The sequence below is a fragment of the Homalodisca vitripennis genome, chromosome 8, assembly GCF_021130785.1.
Source record: "Homalodisca vitripennis isolate AUS2020 chromosome 8, UT_GWSS_2.1, whole genome shotgun sequence".
Taxonomy (NCBI): domain Eukaryota; kingdom Metazoa; phylum Arthropoda; class Insecta; order Hemiptera; family Cicadellidae; genus Homalodisca; species Homalodisca vitripennis.
In genome coordinates, this window is record NC_060214.1 from 88,541,131 (window position 1) to 88,565,416 (window position 24,286).

A 24,286-nucleotide genomic window follows, 5' to 3' on the forward strand; every position below is an offset into this window, starting at 1 on the left:
TGTCTTTTTTATTTATATTTAAATTATTTGTTTTAAACCAGCTCTCTGCAATATTCATTGATACATTCTGATCTACTTGCAATCTTCCCATGTCTTTTCCATTCCAAACTAAAGTAGTATCGTCTGCATATAATACTGATTTGCAAGGTATATTACCTGAGAAATCATTTATTGCTGTTAAAAATAGGAATGGTCCTAAGACAGATCCCTGGGTAACACCAGATTTAATTAATTGAAAATTAGATCCATCATTACTTTTATATACCATTTGTTTCCTGTTACACAAGTATTATGTCATTAAGCCTTAACTCACCATCGGACGTATGATGTAAAGTGGAGGGTGAAGGTGCTCGAGAAGAGACCACCGAATGGGAAACGCTCTCTGCTCCAGTTTTGTTCATACTCTCAGCAACCAATGATGAATACTTCTCAGTTTGGTCCACTATAAAACTAAGATGTTGGTCCAGCGCCTTTTTACGCTTCTCTTCCAACCTTGTTTGTTGTTTATATTCAACCAGCTGAAATAACACATTTTACATCAATGACAGTCCTCTTGTCAAGAAGATTACAAATCATCAATAGGTAAAATATAGTCATACATTAAACTTGGAAACCTAGACTGTTGTTTTAGAAAAATTACACGAGTACCAAAAACATGCAAAAAGTTACCTTTTTTTGAAAGCCAAAATCTTTGATTGCATGGAAATTTCTAGTGAATGATTGCTACCAATTAAACATTCAATCCAGTATATAGAAAGTATGTCTATTAACTGGGGGCATGAACAACTGGTCTAAAAGAAATCAACTGAGGTGGAATAAATTGAGTGGTTCTAGGAAAAGAACACAGTACTAAAACCAATAAGAACAGAAACATTTGGGGTGAGGCAATGTGGGCACTCCCTCCATTTATTATTTAATATAAAAGATCATAATTTAATGAAAACATAGAAAAGAAGGAAAAAGTGCTATGACATACAAACAAAGATCTGGAAAAGGAGTAATAGGACAAGCGAAAACATGAAGTATGGTGTAGTGATGGGCAAATTCAGAATTTTCTAATCTCAAATTCGCTTATGAACCTTAAAAATCAACTCCAGATTTTTGGTTTTTTAATCAGATTGTCTATAATGCAATTTCTGTTATTCTTAAACTTTTGGAGGCTGTCTGATAATATAAAGTTATTTAAGAATATCACTCTATGGTAAATGAATTTGCAGAGGTTCATATAAATAATTATATTTTAAGAAAGTCATATATCTACTTATGGATAGAATGTAATATGGGCTTCCAGAATATATGACTAATTTGTAAATAATATAGGCATTTATTTATATAACTTATAAACTGAATATCAAACCGCCTGTGCGGATTGACACAACAGACCCATGCATTGTATGAACAAGAATACAAATACAAACTATTACATGAAATATTATTTACTAAAGTACAATAATTCCTTTATTAGGTTATCTATATACATTTTTTCAAAATTAAAGTACAACTAAAATATGTCTTAGCGATCTTAGGTAATTTGCATACTGTCACTAGTTTTCAGCACAATCAATTTACCTAATTAAAGAACAAGCAAAATAATATTTACAAAATTACAATAATTTGTTAAATAGGGCACCTATTAAAGTACAACAATATCACACTTCCGCGATCAGTAATTTTCGTAATGTCAATTGTCATCCACGAATAAATGCAGCAAACCCATGGCGCAAACGTAAATATAGATAATGATAACTACAACCAAGATATTTACAAATGTACGATAATCATCCATTTATGGATTTTAAAACACAAAGTATAGTAAAACACATTTTAGAATTCAGTAATTTGTGTAATGCAGATTCGCCAATTATTAGGACCTACGGAGATTCGATTATCGCAACCTGTCAACTGATTTTTGAATCAGAATCTTTGTTGGAGGATGTGGTACATTCTAGATTCGGCTTAAACACATCACTAATACAGTAAATGTTAAAAAAAAAGAAAGAATAATTGGGTTTCAATCTATGTAAATATCTTACCTTTTCTACATTTGTCCAAAACTGTTTGACTTCTTTAGCCATACAACTTGCAATCCTTTTCAGTTGCAGTTCCTGGGATCGGACAGCCTTCTGAGCCATCAGTTCTTTGTCCTGGAAATGCTTCTGGACCATTTTCGCACACTGAAACAGTGTTGTTCTGCACATGAATATAACTGGTCAATATAATAAGCCATCATCAACACACAGATATTGTAGAAAACTAATCCAGTATTTGAAACAACTAAACAAGTATGAATTCAACATTTGTATTATTCTTCTGACAAAACTATTAACAATGAATTGCTTTATTAATTAGTTATAATTGATTAACAATATTGATATAAAAATTATATTTTAAATTGATTTAAGCATCTGGGATAAGTATGGTCACTAGAAGATACCTCAATAATCCAGAACAATTTCAGAATCAGTGATTGTCCAAGTTTAATAACAATTAGGCAGAAGTTACCACTTTGCATTTTCAAGTGTCATGCAACTATTTCCAAGTGACCACTGTGAAACTAAATGTCCTTGTAAAATATCAAGGTATTTGATTATGTAGTCAAGTATCTGAGATGTTATTTGAATCCAAAACTAAATATAAATTGGAATTGAATTAAGAGTTAGAACTGGGACAAAATTTATCAATGTAAAATCAGAACTTAAATTATTGTAGTTGGCCAAGAAAACCAATTTAGGCAAAAATACACTGTTTACTACTTCATAGAATCAGTTAGGATTGATTATTGTTGAATAATATAAAAATATGAACAAATGTTCTCAAACCCAACCTGAAACTTAAAAAGTATCACTAGTCCAAAACGGGTTTCAACACCCTAAAGAAGTATTCACTTACCTTCTTAGCAGCAGCTTTCTTCCACTTGCGTTCTTGTGCAAAATCAGCTGCCAGCCACACCATTTCTTCTATGAGGTAATCCCAGTGAGCCTTCGCCCTAGGCGGTTCTTGCACCTTCGGTAACCTCTTCTCTGCCCACAACCCTTCCCTCTGCAGCTCACCTATCCTTTGCATTACGTGAGCTTCCTGTAAGTAAAAGAGATTTATTTAGTAAAATTAAATTTCCCTCATAATCTAAAAAACATGTTTTGCAGATATTAAAGTCAATTCAAAGGAAATTTCTTCTCCAATGAAAAACTAACCTGTTTGGCCTTTTCCACAATTTGTTCTTGGCTAGTAAGAGGGGAATCATGTGAAGCCTGCAACCGCTGAGGAGTGGGTGCTCTGTTGTTGTTGTTCGGAGTTACACTCTTGTACGGAGATGACTGCCTCTTGTCAGAGCTTGGAGAGACTGCAGTACTGGACGTAGGCTCCAATGGAGGAAAACCTTAAAGAAGGAAAGTATTAATTTTTTTTAAATATATCACACTTTTAATTGGAAATACATTGAATGTAGGTTTAAATAACACAAATATAGCATTATCAGTAAATAGGAGTGTCTTAATTTTTATACAAATTGAACTATTAAGAAAATAAAACTATTACCTAAAAATAAATTTAATTGATCAAGTGAGATTTTTACTCAAGGGAGAATCATTAATTGAAGAAAATTACTTTTACCTACTTGTCATAAGACTATCCATTTGAGTTACATGTTAAATATAAGAATAAAAATAAAATTTTCGATAAAAGCTCTTTTGAACAAAAATCAACTCTGTTGTACTTAAACCTTTTTTTACATGAAAAAGATAAAGAATTATTTCATTTGATAAATACTTCTAAAACAACACAAGCTAATATGAGTATATTCAATATTTAACACAGTTTAAAAGATTGCACCAACCTTGAAACAGGTTAATTTTGGGTGAGTCTTGAATTACAGGTGTTGAAGTTGAAGGGACAACTTGACTTCCTCCAGGTGTCGCCACAACTGCAGCCTTTAATTCCAATTGTGGTAGCGGTTGGGCAATGGGTGCCAGGAAAGCAGTCAAGTCTTCTTTCTCATTGGTGGAATCCAACCGGTTACGCTGTAAATAGTTCAACAACGCAGACACAGCCGGCCGTTTCCTATACACGTCCGGTAAACTACACCCTTCCAGAGTCAGCAACTCCGTGACATGTTCCACATATTCCTTCTGTATTCTTTTTAAACGCACCGCCTTGTGTTCCGCAATTCTTCTCCGTCTCGAACCAATGTCCTCCCCCGTATCGGACAACTTCCGCTTCCGCACACCACTTTCCAGGGCCATTCCACTTTGTGTTCTGTGGTGACCGGGGGATGTCAATGAACTCATTAAGTTTGGTGAGCTGTTCAGCAGGTCCACAATACTTCGTGACTCATTGGGCAGTCCATTACTGGCACGAGCCACTGCTGCATTGTCTGATGCCGATGTGACTATTCTGGTCATGTTTCCAGGTGTACTGGGTATTATCTACAAATAAACATTAAAATTAGTGCTCGTATTATAAAAAATTTTTAATTTCATACATACAATGTAAAGAAGTATTTTTAGGACCTTTCACATTTCAGTAGTAATATTTGGATAATTTTCATTTTGTTTTTAATAAATCATTAATCCTTTTTAATAAATATGATTACTATACAATTTATAGCCCAAATAAAAATCCAAAGAAAATTAACTGACAAATCTAATAGGCGATATTTCAAGAAAGGCAATAGCACATTTGATTAAAATCAACTGGAGCAAGGAAACGCTCCTACCATTTTATTCCAGTTTGAGTCAGGGTCATACACTGATAATGTATAAGTTAAACAAAATAAATTAGCATAATTGAGAAGGAGTCATATTGGTTTGCCCAACAACTACCCCTTCATTAACATCAGTTGTACAGAGTGCATTATGTAAATGCACATGATTTGATAATGATGCGACTATTTATAGCAGCATGCTGGTCCAGTTGGGTAATATAGTGAAGTCACTCAAGTTTTGTTTATGGGTTGGGAAGAATACAACATTTCGAGATCTAAATGCAGAAGGTAGCTCAAGACCTCCAAGGAAGGCCAGAAGGTCATCGACTAGCACCGTTCTGGACGCCCAACAACAGCCTGAACCAATGAGAACGTCCAGCAAGTGAGCAAAATTTTGAGTTCAGACTGTTAGTTAAGTATCCGGGTAATCACTGACAACCTTAACTTAACAACATTTGTAGTACATGGGATAGTGTCGGAGAGTTTGTAAATGCAAAAGGTGTGTGCAAAGCTTGTGCCAAAGGTGTTGACAAGAGGTTTTGAGGTCTTCTTTGACAACCAAGGAATTGTTTATTTTGAGTTTTCTCCTGTGGAACCTAGTTGTGGATGATCTTCTCATGTCTTTGAACAGTAGTGGTATCTTTGCACAGGGATACACAGATGATAATGTGATTTTTGTGAGTGGCAAGTTCCACACAACAGCAACGGAACTGACCAATGCTGCTCTGAACATGGTGGGGAACTTGTGTGACCGGATGGGCCTTAGAGTCAACCCCACCAAGGCTGCCATGGTTGCCTTTACTAGGAGGCGTCAGCTGGAGGGCATTGGTCAATTTCTACTGAGAGGTTCTTCCATTCAGTTAAAGTCTGAGGTTAAGTATCCGGGCATGATCCTTGATAGGGTCCTAAACTGAGGAACTCAAAGGGTTATCGCCACAGGGAAATGGTCTTAATACAATGCAGACACGTGATAGGTGGGTCTTGGGGACTTAAGCCGAAGCTTTTGTATTAGCTTTATGTCTCCTTGGTCAGACCTTGGTGTTTTGTGTGTTGTCTGGTGACTAAAAATGGAGGCCAAGATGGTGGTAGCTGGTCTGGCTGGTAACCAAAGGATGGCTTGCCTTGCTATCACTGGGGCTTTTCCTAATGCACCGGGTGCAGCTCTAGACTGTTGCCTCAACCTCTAGGAACCACTGTTGCCAACTAAACATGAAAAAATATATTTACGTAGAAAGCATTAAAAGCCATTCTAAAATGATGTATGATACGCTTGAATGTCTATTGAAAGTATGGCTGGGTTAAACTAACTATAGAAATCATACAAAGCGTGGTCCTCTAGAGCCCCATGTTGGGCTGAGGTAATGAAAATACATGGGCCTCTACAGTCCCACGTCAGGTTTTAACAAAGATTTGTATCAGACGCTAGAGGCCCACATCAGTGTGGATGTGTTAAATAATCCTCAAACATATAACCTGTTCAAATCTCAATTGTAATACAAACCTAAACAAATTTTGTATACACAAAAAAATTAAACAGACAAAGAACCCCCCTCCCTCCTCTTGGCATGTATCCATCACTTGTTTTGATTTTTCAACTATGCATTATGTTTGCACCCTAGATTACACTTGTGAAATATAACACCAACTCCCATTTCTAGATTTATTAATTGTAAGAAATACAATTGGCCACTTTGAATTCGATATATATATATAAAATAAAATCAACACAAAAAATATTTCCCATTTTATAGATTTATTAATTATAAGAAATAAAACTGACCACTTAGAATTTGATATATACAGAAAATCAACACAATACAGATTTATCCTATTTCATCCCCCCTTCAAAAAACGGGCACCTTTTCAGAGTTCAATCCATAGGCTTTTACAAAGATCTTTATAAAAAAAAATTATAAAAGAAAATTAAGAAAAGTAAAGACATTTCATTATCTAATAGCTACAAAATTGAAATAATTTACAATATGATAAAAAAGAACATGAAAATAATTTAAAGAAATCCTAGAATGCCTCAGTGTAAAAAATAAGTGTGCTTTTATTTGAGTACAAAATTGTTTATGTTACAATTGTAACTACTTTTGATTTCAGTTATGTTGGCCTAATGATGTTTTCATTGAAAATGAAAAGCCTCATACAATTAATATTAAATTTTCATTGGTGTTTGTTTTTAATTTTAAATTAATTAAAAAATTCCAAAAAGAAAGATGTTTCTAAAATGTAAACAAATATACTAGCACAAGATTAACATTGGAACTTTGGAAGCCAATGGGTCAGAGTCCTATAGTCAAATCCATAACAAGCACAAACTTTTTAGAGTATCAGCGAGTCTTTTAATTATCTATGAAATATCGGCTGTCTGATACCAAATATATAATACATAAAACAATAGTTTTAGATTATACCTCAAAATAGCCACACAAAAATCAAGAAATTCTTTTAATATAGATATATATCACAGAAACAACTTAATAACAAAGAGTATACACAAAGTAAAAGCCACATTTCATAATCCTTAAATAAAAAACCATACAAATGAACAACATCTATGAAAGGGGAAATTACTCACAGAGGAAGGGTTGGGGGCTGGGACAGAGGCAAGACGAGAGTTGGTGTAATGCAGACCTCCCCCGACCCCAGCTGCCTCTCCTCTATTCCCACTCATATTTACTTCTGTAACAGACAAAACTTGATAATAGCCTACAGGTCAAAAACTCTTACTGAGATTTCAATTACAAGCCTACTAGCCTACTAGGAGTGATGTTTTTTATAATCACTTACGACAAGCTGATAAATACCTTGAGTATAAAAATAGTAGTAAATGTTAAGAAAACAATATTTTTCCAATGTGGCTTTTTTTATAAAACAAGGACAGGTTTCCTGGGCCTGGTTGTTGCCAACCTTGTTTGGACAAAAAATAAACTATATTGGAAAAGTATTGTTTTATTAACATTTACTACTATTTTTAAAGTTTTACCAATTGCTCTAAGAGTCTTCAACCTTGTGTATAGTCGGTTCCAAGTTCACCATGCAGTACAGGTCTAATGGGATATACTCATGCTACTACCTTTACTAGGGAACTTCGTACGAAGGCGCTTAAATAGATTTTACTGTACCCTACCCTTTTATACCTTAGCTCATGTCCATATGCGTTTTATGTATCTGTGATCTTTGTACGATAAAAAGTTTATAAAAATATAGGTGTGAAAAAAACTTATATGAAACAATATGTAAATTATAGTTCACATTGAATTGATCTTTAAATACTGAAACATTAAAATAGAATGATTTTGTCATAATAGTGTTTAAGGAACAATTTTTATTGCAGTGACAGTAAATAGATTCTAGCTTTTGCACATGCAAATATAGATACAAACATGATGTACTTTTACTTATATTATACAGTTTATCCGCGATTCACTCTGAGTATTTTAAAACCTGCATCACTAGATGTCATGGTTCTGAACAGGGTATAGACAGGACAGGAAAGAATTGTTATCTTGAGACTGCATGTTATCTGTTATTAGAATTCCTGAGCCTAAACATAACAATAACAGATGGCTGCGATAACACAGGTTTGACGTCAAAGTATTCATCAGTTCGATGGGAGAGTGACGACTTTGTGTACATGCTTTGTATGCGCCTACAGTGCTCAGTGTAATATTTTTGAAGTTTATTGTGTTTATGACATAATTATATAGTGTAAAGTATTTTTATACTTTTTCTCCTCATTGTCGCTGTCTTGGAGCAAATCTAGCAAGGTAATCAACATAAATATAACATAAAATAGTGCAAAAAGAAAATAAACAGTAGAATGGAGGGTGATTTTTAATACTTCTGCAGTGTAATAACTACTTTAATACTTCAAATTTATTATTTAACATAACTGCAAAATTTATTTGACATGTACAAAATGTACAGGTTATCTATAAACTGTCATTATCTATTTACATAAATAAAATATTTGTAGTTTAACTATGCTAATAGTTTAAATTTATTACAGTAATTTTATTTAACTGAAAAACTATGTAAATTGTAACATGTAACTAGCATATTCCTGGACCAAGAACCCTGCTTCTTAAACATTTGATGTCTAACCTCAAGAAATAAGTTTGAGGGGAAAAAAATTTAATATGACCGAAATAACCTATTTAATCCAATGTGTGTGAGCGTGGCCTGGGGAGTCAATGTTTTGAGCACAGGTAGTACCACGAGAACTGTCGTTTGAATAACATGGCTTATGATCACTCTGTACTGCATAGTGCATTCAAGAGATTGGAGTTGTTTCACCATGCTCAGAGATTGGAGTTGTTTCACCATGCTCAGAGATTGTGTCTAAAACATCTTAGTCCACTCAATTGTGTATCTGATGAGACAATAACCTCTTCAGCTAGATTGCACTATATTTTGTTGTACATATCAACTCAAATTAATTATTTTGTAAATAACTAAATTGCTGTATTAGGAGCAACCCTAGTACTGAAATTATAATTCTGATAATAATCAACATCATAATGAAATTAAATAAAGTGAGGATAGATAGTATGAAATTTTTACAAACACTTGTAAACAAACTTTCTTAAATTATTATTTAACTATGGACCCATTAGTCTCCCACTTTCAAATTTTTAGAATTACCATAAATATAAACTATTTGTAGAAATTTTAAAAATTGTTAAAAGCGCTTTTAGAGAAAATTTGTAATTATATTTTTCAAAAATAAATTTTTTAACAAAAAGTATGTTGTGTTGTAAATCAAAAGAAAAGGGCATTTAAAACTGAGTAAAATGATACCATTCTTACCTCTCTAGCTCAATTAGGAGTAAAGCAATGGTGATTTCAAAATATGTTCTTTCAGTCTTTTGATGGATTTTGAGAAACTTTACATAGCTGAAACTTTCAAACCATATGAAATATTTGGGGAGGGGGGGAGAATTGGCAATATTCCTAATCTATATAAGGACTACCTTTATACCAAATTTCATCAAATTCTGATTTAGTCAAGTACATTATTTTTATTTAGTCTGTTGATTCATATGGAATGACCCTTACACAGTATTTATAATAATAACATATAATGGTTATGTTTTCAGTTCATAGTTTTTTTTATCCTAGAAGTGGCATCATTTTATCCCATAGTATTACATCATTTTTGTGTTATCTTATCGCAATACCTGTCCCTTCTCCCTGGTCAAGGTTCAGCGACCTGCCTCTCCAGCGATAACAATAATAGTAGTATTCATGATTTATTACGTTTTTTACACAGTACATAATTGCCTTTCCATTACAATTCAATTTATATTTCTGATCAGCCTCTCTAGAATTTGATATTTTACTGATAGGTACTATCTCGAGGGATGTTTTTCTTCCCTGCGCGGAGCAGCACCAAAGGTGTTGCCGAAGCCTGCGCTGATGGCCGGAGGCACTCGCATTTTGGGTGGCGGAGTGTGATCAAGAATAAAAACAAGTTTTGTGTGTTTTTTTCAATAAAGAGTTTAGTTTTTGTTTGGTAATGTTTGTTTTTGTTGAATTTTTGTGTTTGGAGAAATGTAGGGGTGTGGTCAATATAATACGTAAGTACCGTATAAATAAAGTCCCACACAAGCTCCATAATTCCTGAATGATTACAGGTAAAGCGATAAAACTTTGTAAATTATTACTGAACCTATAACTATAAATTTACTTTAGGAAGTAATTAACATTTTTTATTTGTCATGTCAGGGGGATGGCCCACAAGGAGTCAGAAGGAAATCTTAAATTAGAGCATAGTTCGAGTAGTACATAAAATTAGTAGAGTGCAATGCCACTAATGCAACCTGAAAAGGTTCACTCAACATCACACTGGTTTGTTTTCAAACATTTACAATATAGGTCCTGTTCTAGGTAGATTAATATTCTCGTCTTGTCACAAGTTGTGAAAATTAAATTTAGTAAATGAATACTGGACTTGAGAAATAGTTTTTAAGGTACTAGTTATTGACTCTTCACATTAAATACAGTTTGTTAAAAATAATGTACATCTTGGGCTATGCTTACATTAAAATGTTTTGCCCAACTCCTTATAGACCATCCTCCATCGGATGGCACTGTAGTACATCTAATAATTCATTTATGAAATAATGATATGAAATTACTTTTTGTAATAGACAATAGACAAATTCTTTATTTACAAATCAACAAGAAATCCAATGGCGTAAAATATTACACGGTTAGTTTATATTTTTTAGCTCCTCTTTTCCAGTTCAGGAACTCATCCATCGTGTAGAATGGGTGGCTAGAGAACCCCTCTTAGCATTTTTATATCTTCAGGAAGATGGTTGAAGATTTTTCTGCCCATGTAGGATGGTTTCCCTTCAAATATAGCAGTGTTATGTAATGGCAGGTGAAAATTTGAAGCATGGCGGGTGTTGTAGGTATGGAAGTCATGACCTCGTTTCAATTGCTCTAATAGGTTAATTTATAAATTTCACAACAAAATATTACTTGTTATTTTGAAACCTAATTTAACTAAACACTGATTAGAACATTACAACATTTAGAAAATGAATGACAAACACTTACAGCTATTTTACAATTTGTATCACATGCACCCAATATAATGCATAATTAGATGGCAAACAGAGAAACTAAAAATGCTATAACTAAATTTATTTCTCTGTTCCCAATTAACAATTATTTACATCACACCCCCACTAATCTAGCTCATGTAATTCATTTCTTCCTAGATTCACTAACGCATTAACCACATTGATAATCATGTTGACAGAGTGTAATTTTATTGTGTATGCTTGACTGAACAACCCTACAGAAACACAGATTTGTGGTTGACCAAAAATGATTCGCTAATACTTAAAGGATTTGTAGATATGCCCCCAGGTATATGATATCTGTCATTGAAGAAGTTAACACGTTCACTGTGGGCGCCTCCGATCGGAGGCCTGGCATTCTTTCGTCGGGTGCGTCCGCCTCTGATCGGAGGCATTCGGAAAAGGCGTATGAAAATAGGTCAGTGAACGCTAATAGGTTGAGTGATCCTGTTGTTTTGTTGTTAGCTTGTAGTTGACATACGTTCTAAACTGTGCTTAGGCTGGTTGAGATAACCCATGATGTTTTGTGTATATATGTAGTGTTTTTGTTTTTGTTATTTCTGATCATGGAAAGTGTAGATCGGAGCAGTGAAATAGAACAGAATAGTGAACACTAAGAGGTTATGTGAGCCTGTTGTTTTGTTGTTGGGTTGTGCTGTACTTTGTTTAGGCTGGTTGAGATAAGCCATGATGTATAGTGTATATTATATATAGTGTTTTTGTTATTTGTGATAATGGAACGTGTAGAACGAAGTAGTGAAATAGACCAAATGCTATTAGACAGTGATGACGGCATTGACTATTCAAGTGAGTCAGAAGATTCAGACAACTTGAACACGCCACGTCACCATGACAGCGACCTTGACGAAGCACAAGAATATGCACAGTCTGACCAGGATAACACCATCAATGACTTAGATCCCAATGTTGCGTCTGACCAGGACGACGACACCGTCAATGACGTTGATAACAACGACATAATCTATAACCCACAGTGGCAACCCCGAACTGCAGGCTTGAGAGATATACCCTTTACAAAGGAAAATAAAATACTGGTACCATTTCCTGAAGACAACACACCTTTTGGTTGGTGGGAGTATTTATTAGATGATGCATTTTTACAAACAATTGTTGACAAAACTAATGCATATGCTTGGGAAGCATTTCTTTCAGACAGTTTACAACCAAATTCTAGGATAAACAAGTGGTCAGACCTTACTGTGGCCGAGTTAAAAATATTTATAGGTTTGGTTTTCTACATGGGAACTGTCCGACTAAACAGAATAAATGATTATTGGAAGACTGATAAAATGTTTAATTTCCAGTTTGTAAGAGAAGAAATGCCCAGGGACCGATTTTTGTTAATTTTTAGAGTCTCCACTTCTCAGACAATCAACAACCAACTGATGACCGATTATCAAAAATCCGTGTTCTGATAGATTATTTCAACAATAAAATGAAAGAAGTGTATTACCCTGGCTGTGAACTTTCCCTCGACGAAGGTACTGTACTATGGAGAGGCCGTCTGCTTTTCAGACAGTATATTTCTGGAAAGCGCCATAAGTACAGTATAAAAGTGTACTCTTTATGTGAGCCTGATGGAATTTGTCTAGCCTTTACAGTCTATTCTGGGAAAGGGGGAGAGCTTAGTGGCAAAGGTCATGCCAGAAAGGTGGTGATGCATCTTATGGAGGGAAAATTAACGTGTGTGAGGAGCAATTGTTCATAGACCAACAGAGGCCTCGGCCGCAATACGAGTGGTAAGCTGTGAGCGCTTGATCGAGCGGAGACTTAAAAGTTTAATGTTTGTGTTGTACATATAGAGAACACTTGACACAAGACAATGGCAGACATGAGCGGCAGGAGAGTACCACACTATGGCGCTTATCGCCACCAATTCTAGACATTAAATTTTTTTCCTACCGCCCATTCTGTCATTGCTGTGCAACAGGACGCAAACGCCCCCTTCTCAATGTTACTTGTAACTAATCCACTACTTTCTTCTCCAAAAGGTATCTTATTAAGCTTTGTATAAATCCAACTGAATTCTGGTGTACTCAAAAACTCGGGCTGCATCTCTTACCAAACCGTCAAACATTATATTATTCAACGAGCTGAACTCTTAAACCTGTTTATAAAACTGTACATTTTAGGTCTGTGCTATCTATCTAACATACATCTTTCCAAAACACTATTTTCACTAACGAATAAGAGTTGGACAGGCCTTCTCTGTAGACTAACGGTGACCCCACTTCGGCGACTGAATAATACTTAAGTACAAAAAACCGTTTGTTTTCGCGGTTACTATCGCTCTGCCACGTTATCACTTAAAGCGTACCCTAGTAAGTCCGAAACAATCGGTCGGCCGATTTTAATAGCCCAATACATTGTTAACCCTCTGAGTGCCATATACCCACTCCCTTAGTGCCACAGCTTTTTTGGCGCTTTTACAGTTCTCTTTTTAAAAAACCATATAAAATACAATTATGTAATTAAATTGTTCATGTTATATATCAATGTATTCGCAAAACAAAAAGGAATAAAAGAAGTATAACAGTATTGTACTTGCCCTCTTGTCTGTTCAGGTATGTAGCCCTCCGAAGTAAAAAAAGTTTCAAAATGTAGTCATGTCCTAAAATCCACTACTCAAGATTTCACTATGTACACAAAAACACAGTTTCTAAATAGCCATATTATTCCAAATTTAATAAGTTTTACAAATATATACACTTTGTTTATATTTAACCCTTTGAGTGCCGCAGCGTTTTGCTATATGGTATGCATAAAATGCAGAGTGAAAATGCCTGATTCTGCATGGGTCCGGTTAAAAATTCATAATAAATTTATTTATTGGTATAATGTCTTGGGTTTTTGTTTTTTTTTTAGATAAATATATTTTCTTTATACATATAATACATTGATCACTTAATTAACGTTTTTATACAAATAAAAAAAAATCATTAACAAAAACTTTATGAGCTAAAAACATATAGTTTTTTATTGTGACACAACTTAGTGTTATTGAAATATTTTATTTTTTCACTTTTAGTTATTCTATCTTATACTCCATTTAATTTTTTACAAAAAGACATATAAACATTTTTTTTATATTTTATAAATAAAGTTTGGAAAATAAATATGAAAATGTGAACCACTACAAAACTAGAAATTTTCTAACCTAACCTAACACTGTGTGTATTGTCTACACTGATAATGCTTAAACCTAATGCCTGCAATACTAGGTCTTCATTGTCAGCAATGATTTTACGACTCATTGTTTATAAATATCACTGAACAAACACAAAAAACATAAAAACTATACAAACGTATTTAGTAAAGTACTAGCTGCTTACGATCGCGGCAACTCGCGGCATTGTTCTACTTACACACAGACTAGAACAACATACACAAACGAAATAATTTGAAGATACTAACAACTAACACTACAAACCCATTTACACTTAAAAACTTTCAATATCATTTGTGAAATAAACAGCAGCGCAACCAAAACCTGTGACGGCTCGTCCGCGTAGCGGTCGATTCTAAACTCGACTGACGTGCTCACTTTACAACCGCCGTAAAAATCAGAATCTAACCCTAATGCCACAAAACCTACATCAAAAGTTACGTTGAAGCCTTTGGAATGCGTGTGTCATTGAGCCAATTTAGATAAATATTATATAAAATATAAGCGTTACTGCAGAAGTCGATAACAGCGATTCTGGCATTTTTTGCATATAATGCGGGATCGCTGACAGCGATGCTCCTGCATTCAAAGGGTTAAACTAAAAACCAAACTATAACATTGAAAAAATCACAAGTATATACACAATTTTCCCCCCTGTTTACTCTGAGTCACTGCTTTGTCATGCCTTTCTTTTTCTTTCAGGCCTAAGGGGTCTCCAGAATTGTTCTAATAAGTGGAAACATTCCCTGTGCACACCTGTATTACAGCCAGGGCACCAAACTCTGCTTCGGTCTTTTTTTGCTTTAGCAAACTGTGCACCAGCGTAATTTGACCCTAGCTTGAAAGTTCATTAGGGTCCATTTCGTACTCTTCACCACTGCCACTTGAAAAATCAAGAAGTGAAATGTCTGAAGGTATATCAGGAGCTTCAATGTCATTTGCATCGTTTTCACTAGATATATATTTATCTAAAACATCCCAAATTTGACTAGAATGTTCCAAAGTATCGCGATCCATGGTTGTAAAATCACGCAACACCACAGTCAGCAGCTGGTGCCAAATTCCAGGAGCAAAAATTCTAAGTTTCAAATAACTATTTTTATACCAAAGTTTTTCTTTCTTTAAATTTGGTATTATCTGTAATGTTCTAACAAATAATTAACATTTTCAAAATGTACACAATCCAGGATGATTTTGTTTAAATATATTCGGCAATGCCTTGTAATTGTATGGACCTTTTATAAGCTACTATTTACATGTCAACATTTACTAACAGAACAATAAATATTCGAAAAGCCGATTCAGTCAGCACCCAGCATTTTTTAGAAATACCAGCAGGCAGACCTCATCTGCCCTTTGCACTTCTCATTATTACTTAGGGAGACAAGTAAATCGGCTCTTGATACTCAAAGGCTTAAGAGACTTCACAAGAATGTTGTTTCCTGATTTAATTGTTTCAATCCTTGTTATTTCATTTTTTTTCATACGCTAACTTTAAACTTTGTCTATTTTGTATACACTGTAATTAATTAATTAATTTAATATTAATACTTCTTTTATTCAATGAATTACGTTAACCAACTGACCACTTATCACCGTACAGTCTCGTGATGGCCGGCGTGGTACCAAAACACCGATCGTGAAAAGGTACCATGATGACGACATACGTTATTAAATTTTTGTTTAAACATTAGTATGGCCTCAAATAATAAAGTTTATATATTAACATTTTGAGGGCCAACCCAAAAATTTACATTTTCTAAAATGTTCATATGCATATATAGCATATGGTGCCAAAACAGCACAAAGTGATTTTTGCTAGTTTTACAGACATTTAGGAAAAAAATTTATAACTTAACTCTTATAAGAGATATTGTTGTGAAATATGTGTCAAAATGTTTAGAAATAAGTATCCCACTTAAATAAAATGCAATGATTGGATATGCATGTTTTATAAGTATTACTCTTACTTGTTCAAATCTCATATATAACCAAAAAAAGTGTTAAAATCATTTTCAATTTCTTTTACAGAAAAACTGAATACATTTTACCTGTGGAAAACGTATTTTTTTATTTCCATATGTTATTTAGAACATGGACAAAAAAATCATAATCCTAGATTTATAAATAAAAGAAATATATAATATATTTACCAATAACAGCTCAAAATATAGCGAATTCTAAAACATGCAAGGAAGACATTAGTACATGGAAGTGAAAACTACTTACATTGCATTCTAAGTCACTGCAGATCAGTACATGACATAGATGGTCTTAGTCCTAATAATAAAAAAAATATAGTTGGAATAGTTACACTATGTACACAATATTCACTCGGAACTTATTTGCAGATATGTTTTCCAAAGCACACAGAATGGCAGCCCTCTTGACACAAACTGTTTACCAATCTGGATTTTTTTTTCTTGATTTTGCATAATCTTGGCCCTTTTTTTTACAGACCCAACAAGTCTTTATTATGTTGTCAGGTAATCTTTCAAGGCCTCTCAGTCCCCTATCATTCCCACCACCACCACCAGGAGCAACTTGTTTTGCAGCAAACCATTCATCACTTACACTGTCAAAAATGCTCACTATAAATTGATATCTTGAAATTGGCTTTACTAGGCTGTTCAGAGAATTTTCCTTATATATAACATAAGCATTTAGATTCATTCTTACAAAAAAGTTGAAGGCAACCTTTTTCCAATACTTTATGGTCCGCCTTTCATCCAAGTATGTGTAAAACATCATGTCGAAATGATCTATACCACCCATGTAGTGGTTGTTGTCCTGAATTATTGATGGTTTTTTGTCTGTAGTTTCCCTTCCACACCTCTTTGTTAAGTGACTTCAACTTGTTTTATTTCTGGTTTGGATGATACTAAAATAACAGGGTGTTTTTGTTTTCTTTTGACAATATGACAAAATGACTGTATTTTCCTTTTTGCAGTAAACTGATTGTCCTGGTTCTATTTTATCTTTTATTTCAGTAGGAAGACCCTTCCTATTTTTACAAATAGTTCCAGTTAAGAAGGTACTTTTGGAATATAACATCTTCACCAGGAGTAGACTAAAAAAAATTGTCACAGAAAACAAGGTATCCTTTGTAAAAGTAATTACAGGCTACCAGAAGCTTTGAAACTACTGAATAGGCTAATTCATTTCGCTTTATCTCATCTTTATCGTCTTGTGACCTTGCACTTTTATAACAAAAAAAGCTAAGGCAATATTTAGAAATAGCATCACACAAAACCCACATTTTTATGCCCCAGCGGTGGTGGTGTTTATTTGGCAAATATTGCACCAAAGATGTCTGGTTTTTGGTGCCTATAAGGCTTTCGTCAATAGAAAGTTGCTGGTGACCGTGGAAACATTTTACCAAACCAAGGTGTTATTTGAGAGCCTGTTTTAGACCAGTATGACTTGATTGTTGGTTTTCCATTAAATCCATATTAATTTAGTATAACAGCAATAAAAGATTTGATTTCTGTTAGTGTCACCATGGACCAAGATTTCAATCTACTGCGTGGTGAAATGTTATTCCGTCTTGCTCTTGTACTTTGTGTTGTATACCTGTTAGTTTCAGTAACAAACATGGACAATAGGGAGGTAGTAAAAAATAGCTCAAAGTATTTGATTGGTTTTGTGGTGCTGGGATCAAAATTGCAATGCCTTGGACCAGGCTGTTCAAGATACGAAAAGTTGTGAACAAAAGGTGTGGCATTGATATCATTCTCACTGACTTTTTCCCAAATGTCTGGGTTTTGGCCACTATTGTCATTTTCATCTGAACTATTTAAACAGTTTCTGGTCCTACATCATCATCAGATTCATCGCTAAATACAGCTCTCTGCCTAGATGTAGGTAAAAGTACCAGCATAGATCTAGGTTGTTGTTTAGGCCGCTTTGGTTGTCGAGGCACATCATAGTAATCACTGTCGCTATCTGAGCCAAATACAGGACTAGGCCTACCTTGATTTGAAAATACCCTTGATGTTGATGCCTGATTCGGATCAAACGTTGGGTCATCATCAAATAGGTTAGTTGCTTCGTCTGAATCAAGCTCTGCGTCCAGCTCACGATCAAGTTCACTTGTTCTCAAGTTATCGTAATCCATTGTGATAAAAAAGAACTAAATAGTTTCACAAAATCATACGTAAATAAATATAAATAACACAACACTTGAATACAAATTTAGTACACGTGCAGCACGAACACAAAGCCGACTAGCAAATGACATAAACAAACAGCAAAGTCACATCGCGTCGTCGGTCCACTGTCAGCTAGCGCTGTGAAGCGGAACGACTAACCGAGCAGCAGTCAGCTGATAGCGTTATTATAACAGCTATGTAGTTGATTTCAATGATATTGTTAATTGAGTTAAACATGTTTTTACATAAAGTATGAAATCAACTTTATAAGGAAATAAGAATCTCAGCTGTGGTAACACAATATTTTATTTCAAAGTATCATAAAAACTTTGACGTCCAGAAATCAATCGACTGGTCCTCAAAGGGTTAAAACTAAACAAAATATCATATACTATAGCCTACATATAAATATGTATTAACCCTAGAAAAATAATGTGAATCTAGGTATAATACTATATACCCTTGCGCTTTTTTCGTGTTTGCTAGGATTTGTGTAAGAACACAAATGTCACATTTTACCAAAATCTAAGTAAAAATAGAAAACATTAAAATAAATCAATGAAATTAAATTTTCCACTTAAAGAATTAAATTTCCTATAACATTACACCAAACATCATAGATTATAACTGTTTGTACTAAAAAAAATGTCGCTTTAAAAATTTACAAAATAATAACAACTTTTTTTAATTATTCTCGAAATTTAAAAATATCTTAGGCCTATATACTTTAGTATAAATGACAGTACATTATAGCCTGTTTCAACAGTTAAAAAAGCAATGGCTCAGTTAACCAAACAGCAATAAAAGTGAATGTTTTGTGATAGTTTAACTAAACTCTCACATTTTTTTTATACATTTAATCGGATTTATACACAGGTTGGGCACAAGAATATTGAGTGGCTAATGGGTTAAACAGGCCTAATGATTTAGCTAAACAGTATAAAAACCAAGTCTGATCATCACATTCTATCATAGCCTGCTTCTATTACAACAAATTAATTTAAATAGCAGAGTACAAATAGATTTTATCTTAAACAGCATTACAACAAAATAGCCTATCTGTTGTTAACACAAACTAATCACTCAGTATTACAGTTTAAAGAAAAAATCATGTAGGCCTAGCCTGTTGAAAATTTACTGTTTCTGAATAACTTCAATCAATTCTGAATACAGCTGCGGTATAGACCTAATTAGCGATGCCACCACAATCGAATCATAGTACTGATGATTGTCTATACTAATGAAACCAAAATGTCAAACCGAATTATGTAATAGCTATTTTAAAATTACAGTGTAGTTCTGCTGGCTTTGCATATAAAACAAGTAATAATTTTATAATAAATAAAAACCTACATGTATTTATAAAATTTAAAAAAAATACAGTGTCAAATTTAGTTACCTTTTAATATTTTGAAGGAGAAACGTTTCAAATATCATACCAATTATTTTACTTTGTTTGAATTCATTAGGAACAATACTGTTATTCAATACACTGAAAAGAGGGGTAGGGTACGATAAGCGGACCCGGTCTTTTATATCGAAGAATGTAATCATCAATACCTAATATTTGCAACTCAAATCCTAGACTATCAATCGATATAAAGTATCTATAGTTCCCAATAAGTAACAATCATATGTGTTAAATTAAAATATGGATCTAATATTTACAGTGATCAAACAAATTATTATAACCAAAATTAGGAAAACTGAAGACGGCCATATTTGCTCCTCTCACAGTTACAGTTGTTTCTTTCCCATAAATTTCACATAATGGGTTTTTCCGCACGAGTCCAACACGTTGAAGTCATGAAAAACATGTCTTATCATCTTCCAAAGCAATGTCGTTTAGTTTTCTAAAATTGACTGTCATTTTTAATAATCAAATGTTACGTATATAAAATTGAAATATTACCTTACTGACTTGTATTATTTTATAGTGTTTACAGCTGCTGATATAGATTATTTAAGTTAATTGTTCAAAATAATTAATCAGTATCGATTGATATCGATGGTTATGATTAAGTAATATCGTTTGCCAATTTCGATATAATAAACCGGGTCCGCTTATCGTACCCTACCCGAAAAGAGCTAGCAATAATGAATTGGAAGGAAGTATAGGCTAATTAGAATGTTTTCGCATTTGATAGTTTAGATATTTCTAATTCATAATTTAGTGCCCTGATTCAGTTATGGCGGTAGCCGTTTCCTGTACTGCAAACAAAATCTTAAGCTTTCATAAGCTAATCTTATGCAAGTTTACTCTTAAGCTTATCTAAAGCTACTGAAACCAAAATGTCGACCCAAATTAAGTTACAGGTAGTAATGTGGACCGGGAATATTTCGAGTGGGAGGGAACTTATGAAATGGGAATATTGCCGCGAATATTTCTTTGGCCCGTATAGATTCCCAAACACTGGGAATTTATTAAAAATTTGAGATTTTCAATGTTTTACTACTTACTTACAGTTAAAGAAGTTTAAAACCAACTTAACTAAGTAAATTCATAAATATTAATCCCAGACATCATTACATGCATTAATTTCCATTTAATTAAGCATTTGAAAACCAAGCATTTTTCAACAAGTAATTTCTCCTTTGAACTCATGTTTACATCTTAGGTCTACAACATTCAAAACCTATGTTTTATAAATTCACTGTTTCTTTATGTTTTTCCAGCTTTAACTTACAAATTGCATTTGTTAAGCCAGTAATTGCCATACTATTTAGTACATTAATCTTATAATAATCAATAGGGGTATAGCTTATTATATTTGCTGAAGTTAATCCCTTGATCTTTAAAACATTAAAAAAAAAACAAAAATGTCTTTATTTCTGACTAGAAGTTGAAGTCCAGATACAAAAACTAAAACTAGGCTATACACAAATATTTTATTTATAATTTAAAATGGAAAGTAGGAATGCTCAAATAAAGAAACCTGTTTAAGTTGATCATAAACCACAGTTTTGCTCTTAAGGGCAATTTAAATACAATGAGCTTTGTTAATGGGGAAATTTGTTCTTACAAGACAAAAGAAGGAATTCTTCTGATGTTTTTATACTATCAACAGTATTTTTAATCAAATAAGTGTTTATGTTTCATTTTATTACGCTGTAACCACACTGACCTATTAATTCGAGTGATTTTGCTTTTAAATTATAAATTCCAAGAAATGTTATCTAGACTAATTTATTTTAAAACATATTTCAATTTTTTAGTTTCATTTAACCACATAATTACTGCTTTTATCTATTAATTTAAAGTTTTTTTAGCTATCTTGCTAATTCATCATAAATTCCCCAAAAATTTTGAATTTTAGGAATATTGCCAGCAATATAGGCTACCCTGGGAATATTTCCTCTATATTTTAAGTTCTCAGGAAATTCTACATCACTAGTTACAGGTATTCCAAATTATAGTTCAGCTTTTCTTTTTGTCTTAAATCAATAATTTAATAATACTTTTAAATATTTTTAAGGATAAACGTGTCTGACACCTTGCAACACGAATAGGCTACATTACTGTAACTAATAAATTTAAATTAAATGTTAATTTAAATAAATTGTAATATCTAAATATTTATTTGGGTATAAACAATCAAACCAATCGAATAAGTGTAGGCCAGTCAATGTGTGTAGGCCACTCATTACAGTCTACCCTTCAATAGCATATTAACATAAACATGTTAAATAATTTTGTTAATATGTGATAATCACCTTCTACAAAATAATAATGTTCAAGAGAAGATATTAAAAAAAGGAAAAACATGGTGTATCTTCTTTTGATGTCACCTGCAATTTGTTTAGTTCAATATAAGTCAGGGTGAATGATTGAGCAAATATTAACCTATTGAATTGAAACTAGATTATTTTACAAACACATTGCAAGTCAACTTATAAATTAAATTATAAGATTTAAATAAAATTAATCCTGGCAAAATTAAAAAAATAATGGGTTGCATGGTAAATGCCTTCGAAAATCCTTAGGTTTAAAATTCATTTTTAAGTTAGGTTAATCCAAATTTTATTTTAATTTTAACAAAGAGGATGCCCAAAATTCCCTTATGTCCTTTAATTGTTTGAACCCTTAAGATCTACATCGAAAGAAAATAACATTGTCCCAATAAGGATAAAATTAATACTAGCAAATTAAAATTTTATTGTATATGGAGCCTTACGAAGCAACGTTTATACTTATAAATAACCATTACTGAAAATATCAATGACCATGAAAAATGTAGATTTATGAAATTTGTGTTTGAATGAATAGATGGAATATCTAATTCACTACTTATAAAAAATAAAACAGTCTTATTGAAGAGCCACAAAATTTAAGTGACGTAATATAAGGTATGATGTTGAAATTCAACGAGGTAAAATTTTCCATCCACAGCACCTCCGCCATATTGAGAACGAGAGGTTCCTTTATTATTACAAACTCACCATTTTTAAATCCCTTGTTATCCGAGTGATCTTCCTTCGAAATTACAAAATAATAGTACTAACAAACATAACTTAGATTGATTGACATTTTTATAACTTCTCGCAACTATGAAATCTAACACAATAATGATATTTCACAGCTCTACCCGGAGTCAGCTTCAAGGACACTCACTATTGAAAAACATGGCGTCCATCCCGTCCCCTTTGTCGATTATCGTCATCTTCTCCACTCGTATGACATGGACTGCATCATTTGGAAACCGGAAATAGTACTGCACCAACCAAAGCGCACAAAATACCACCACTAAAACTAGTAATATATACAAGAGTATCACTACAGATGCTTGAGTACTATTGTATGTTAATACAAAGTACTATTGTTATTACTGTAAACTTGATTATATTAGTAAAAATGCGTAAAAACCAAAACCCACAAGTAAATACATAGTCTTGTATATATAATTTTGCGTTTATATCACAGGTAATTATTTGAAAGAATCACAAGCTTCGGTTCGTATACGGTATCTTATTATTTTTATACTAAATATTGAAGTAATAATTTAAGTGAAGATTTTAAAAAACATGTATTTAAGTTAATTTGCCTAAGAATATAAATATATTTTAACGTATGGTAATTTAATTCCACTTGCTTATTTTATGTTTTATTTTTGTCTCAAGTTACATGAAATCTACGGGATGGAAGTTATAAATAAAAAGTTATTTGTATTTTTTTCTGAATTAGTAATTATGTTTCTTAAAGTTACCAAACTTACACGCGTCACAACGACATCTTAGATTTAATTTACTACTAAGAACGGTTAGTTACATTGTTGAGTTAGCCATTTTCAACAAGCTTTAAATTGAGTTGAAAAGCTGTTGCACGGTATCACTACAAAGATTAAATAAAATGTTCCTATTTGTCATACGATACGATTTCTTACATATGTAATATTTTCATAATAATAATGTAAAATACCGATTTCCAATCCCGTCTTAGTTAGAACTCGAATTCCTTTACCACGTTATTACACTTACCATGTTTTTTTCGACAACTAGATGTTTTATTATTTATTTATTATTCCTAAAGAAGCTGGAAGTCATGAGTGTCATGTCATTACTGAAAATTAATTCTGGTTTAAATGTTTATAAGGTCTACCTCAGATAATTTAATTGTCAGGGACCACTTCTTAGAAGCATCAGTGCGAGG

At 33.1% G+C, this 24,286-nt stretch overlaps 1 protein-coding gene across 1 annotated transcript; it reads right to left on the reverse strand.

Moving 5' to 3' along the window:
* Positions 1–225: 225 nt before the first annotated feature.
* On the reverse strand, positions 226–23,292 carry LOC124367729 (helicase domino-like). The gene is made up of 7 exons (XM_046824806.1): positions 23,080–23,292; positions 7,284–7,387; positions 3,833–4,421; positions 3,192–3,376; positions 2,890–3,075; positions 2,034–2,174; positions 226–518 (listed from the first exon to the last, which is right to left on the reverse strand). Exons 2-7 carry the CDS (start codon positions 7,377–7,379, stop codon positions 279–281), a joined length of 1,437 nt encoding a protein of 478 aa, XP_046680762.1. The 5' UTR covers positions 7,380–7,387; positions 23,080–23,292; the 3' UTR covers positions 226–278.
* Positions 23,293–24,286: the final 994 nt, after the last annotated feature.

What these genes read in the sequence shown, in the direction of transcription:
- LOC124367729 (XM_046824806.1), bottom strand. Translation starts at nt 7,379, where the DNA reads ATGAGTGGGAATAGAGGAGAGGCAGCTGGGGTCGGGGGAGGTCTGCAT. An exon ending in AGAAAGCTGCTGCTAAGAAG is followed by an intron (nt 2,175 to 2,889) that starts GTAAGTGAATAC and finishes ACACTGTTTCAG; the next exon opens with TGTGCGAAAATGGTCCAGAA. An exon ending in TTTGGACAAATGTAGAAAAG is followed by an intron (nt 519 to 2,033) that starts GTAAGATATTTA and finishes GTGTTATTTCAG; the next exon opens with CTGGTTGAATATAAACAACA.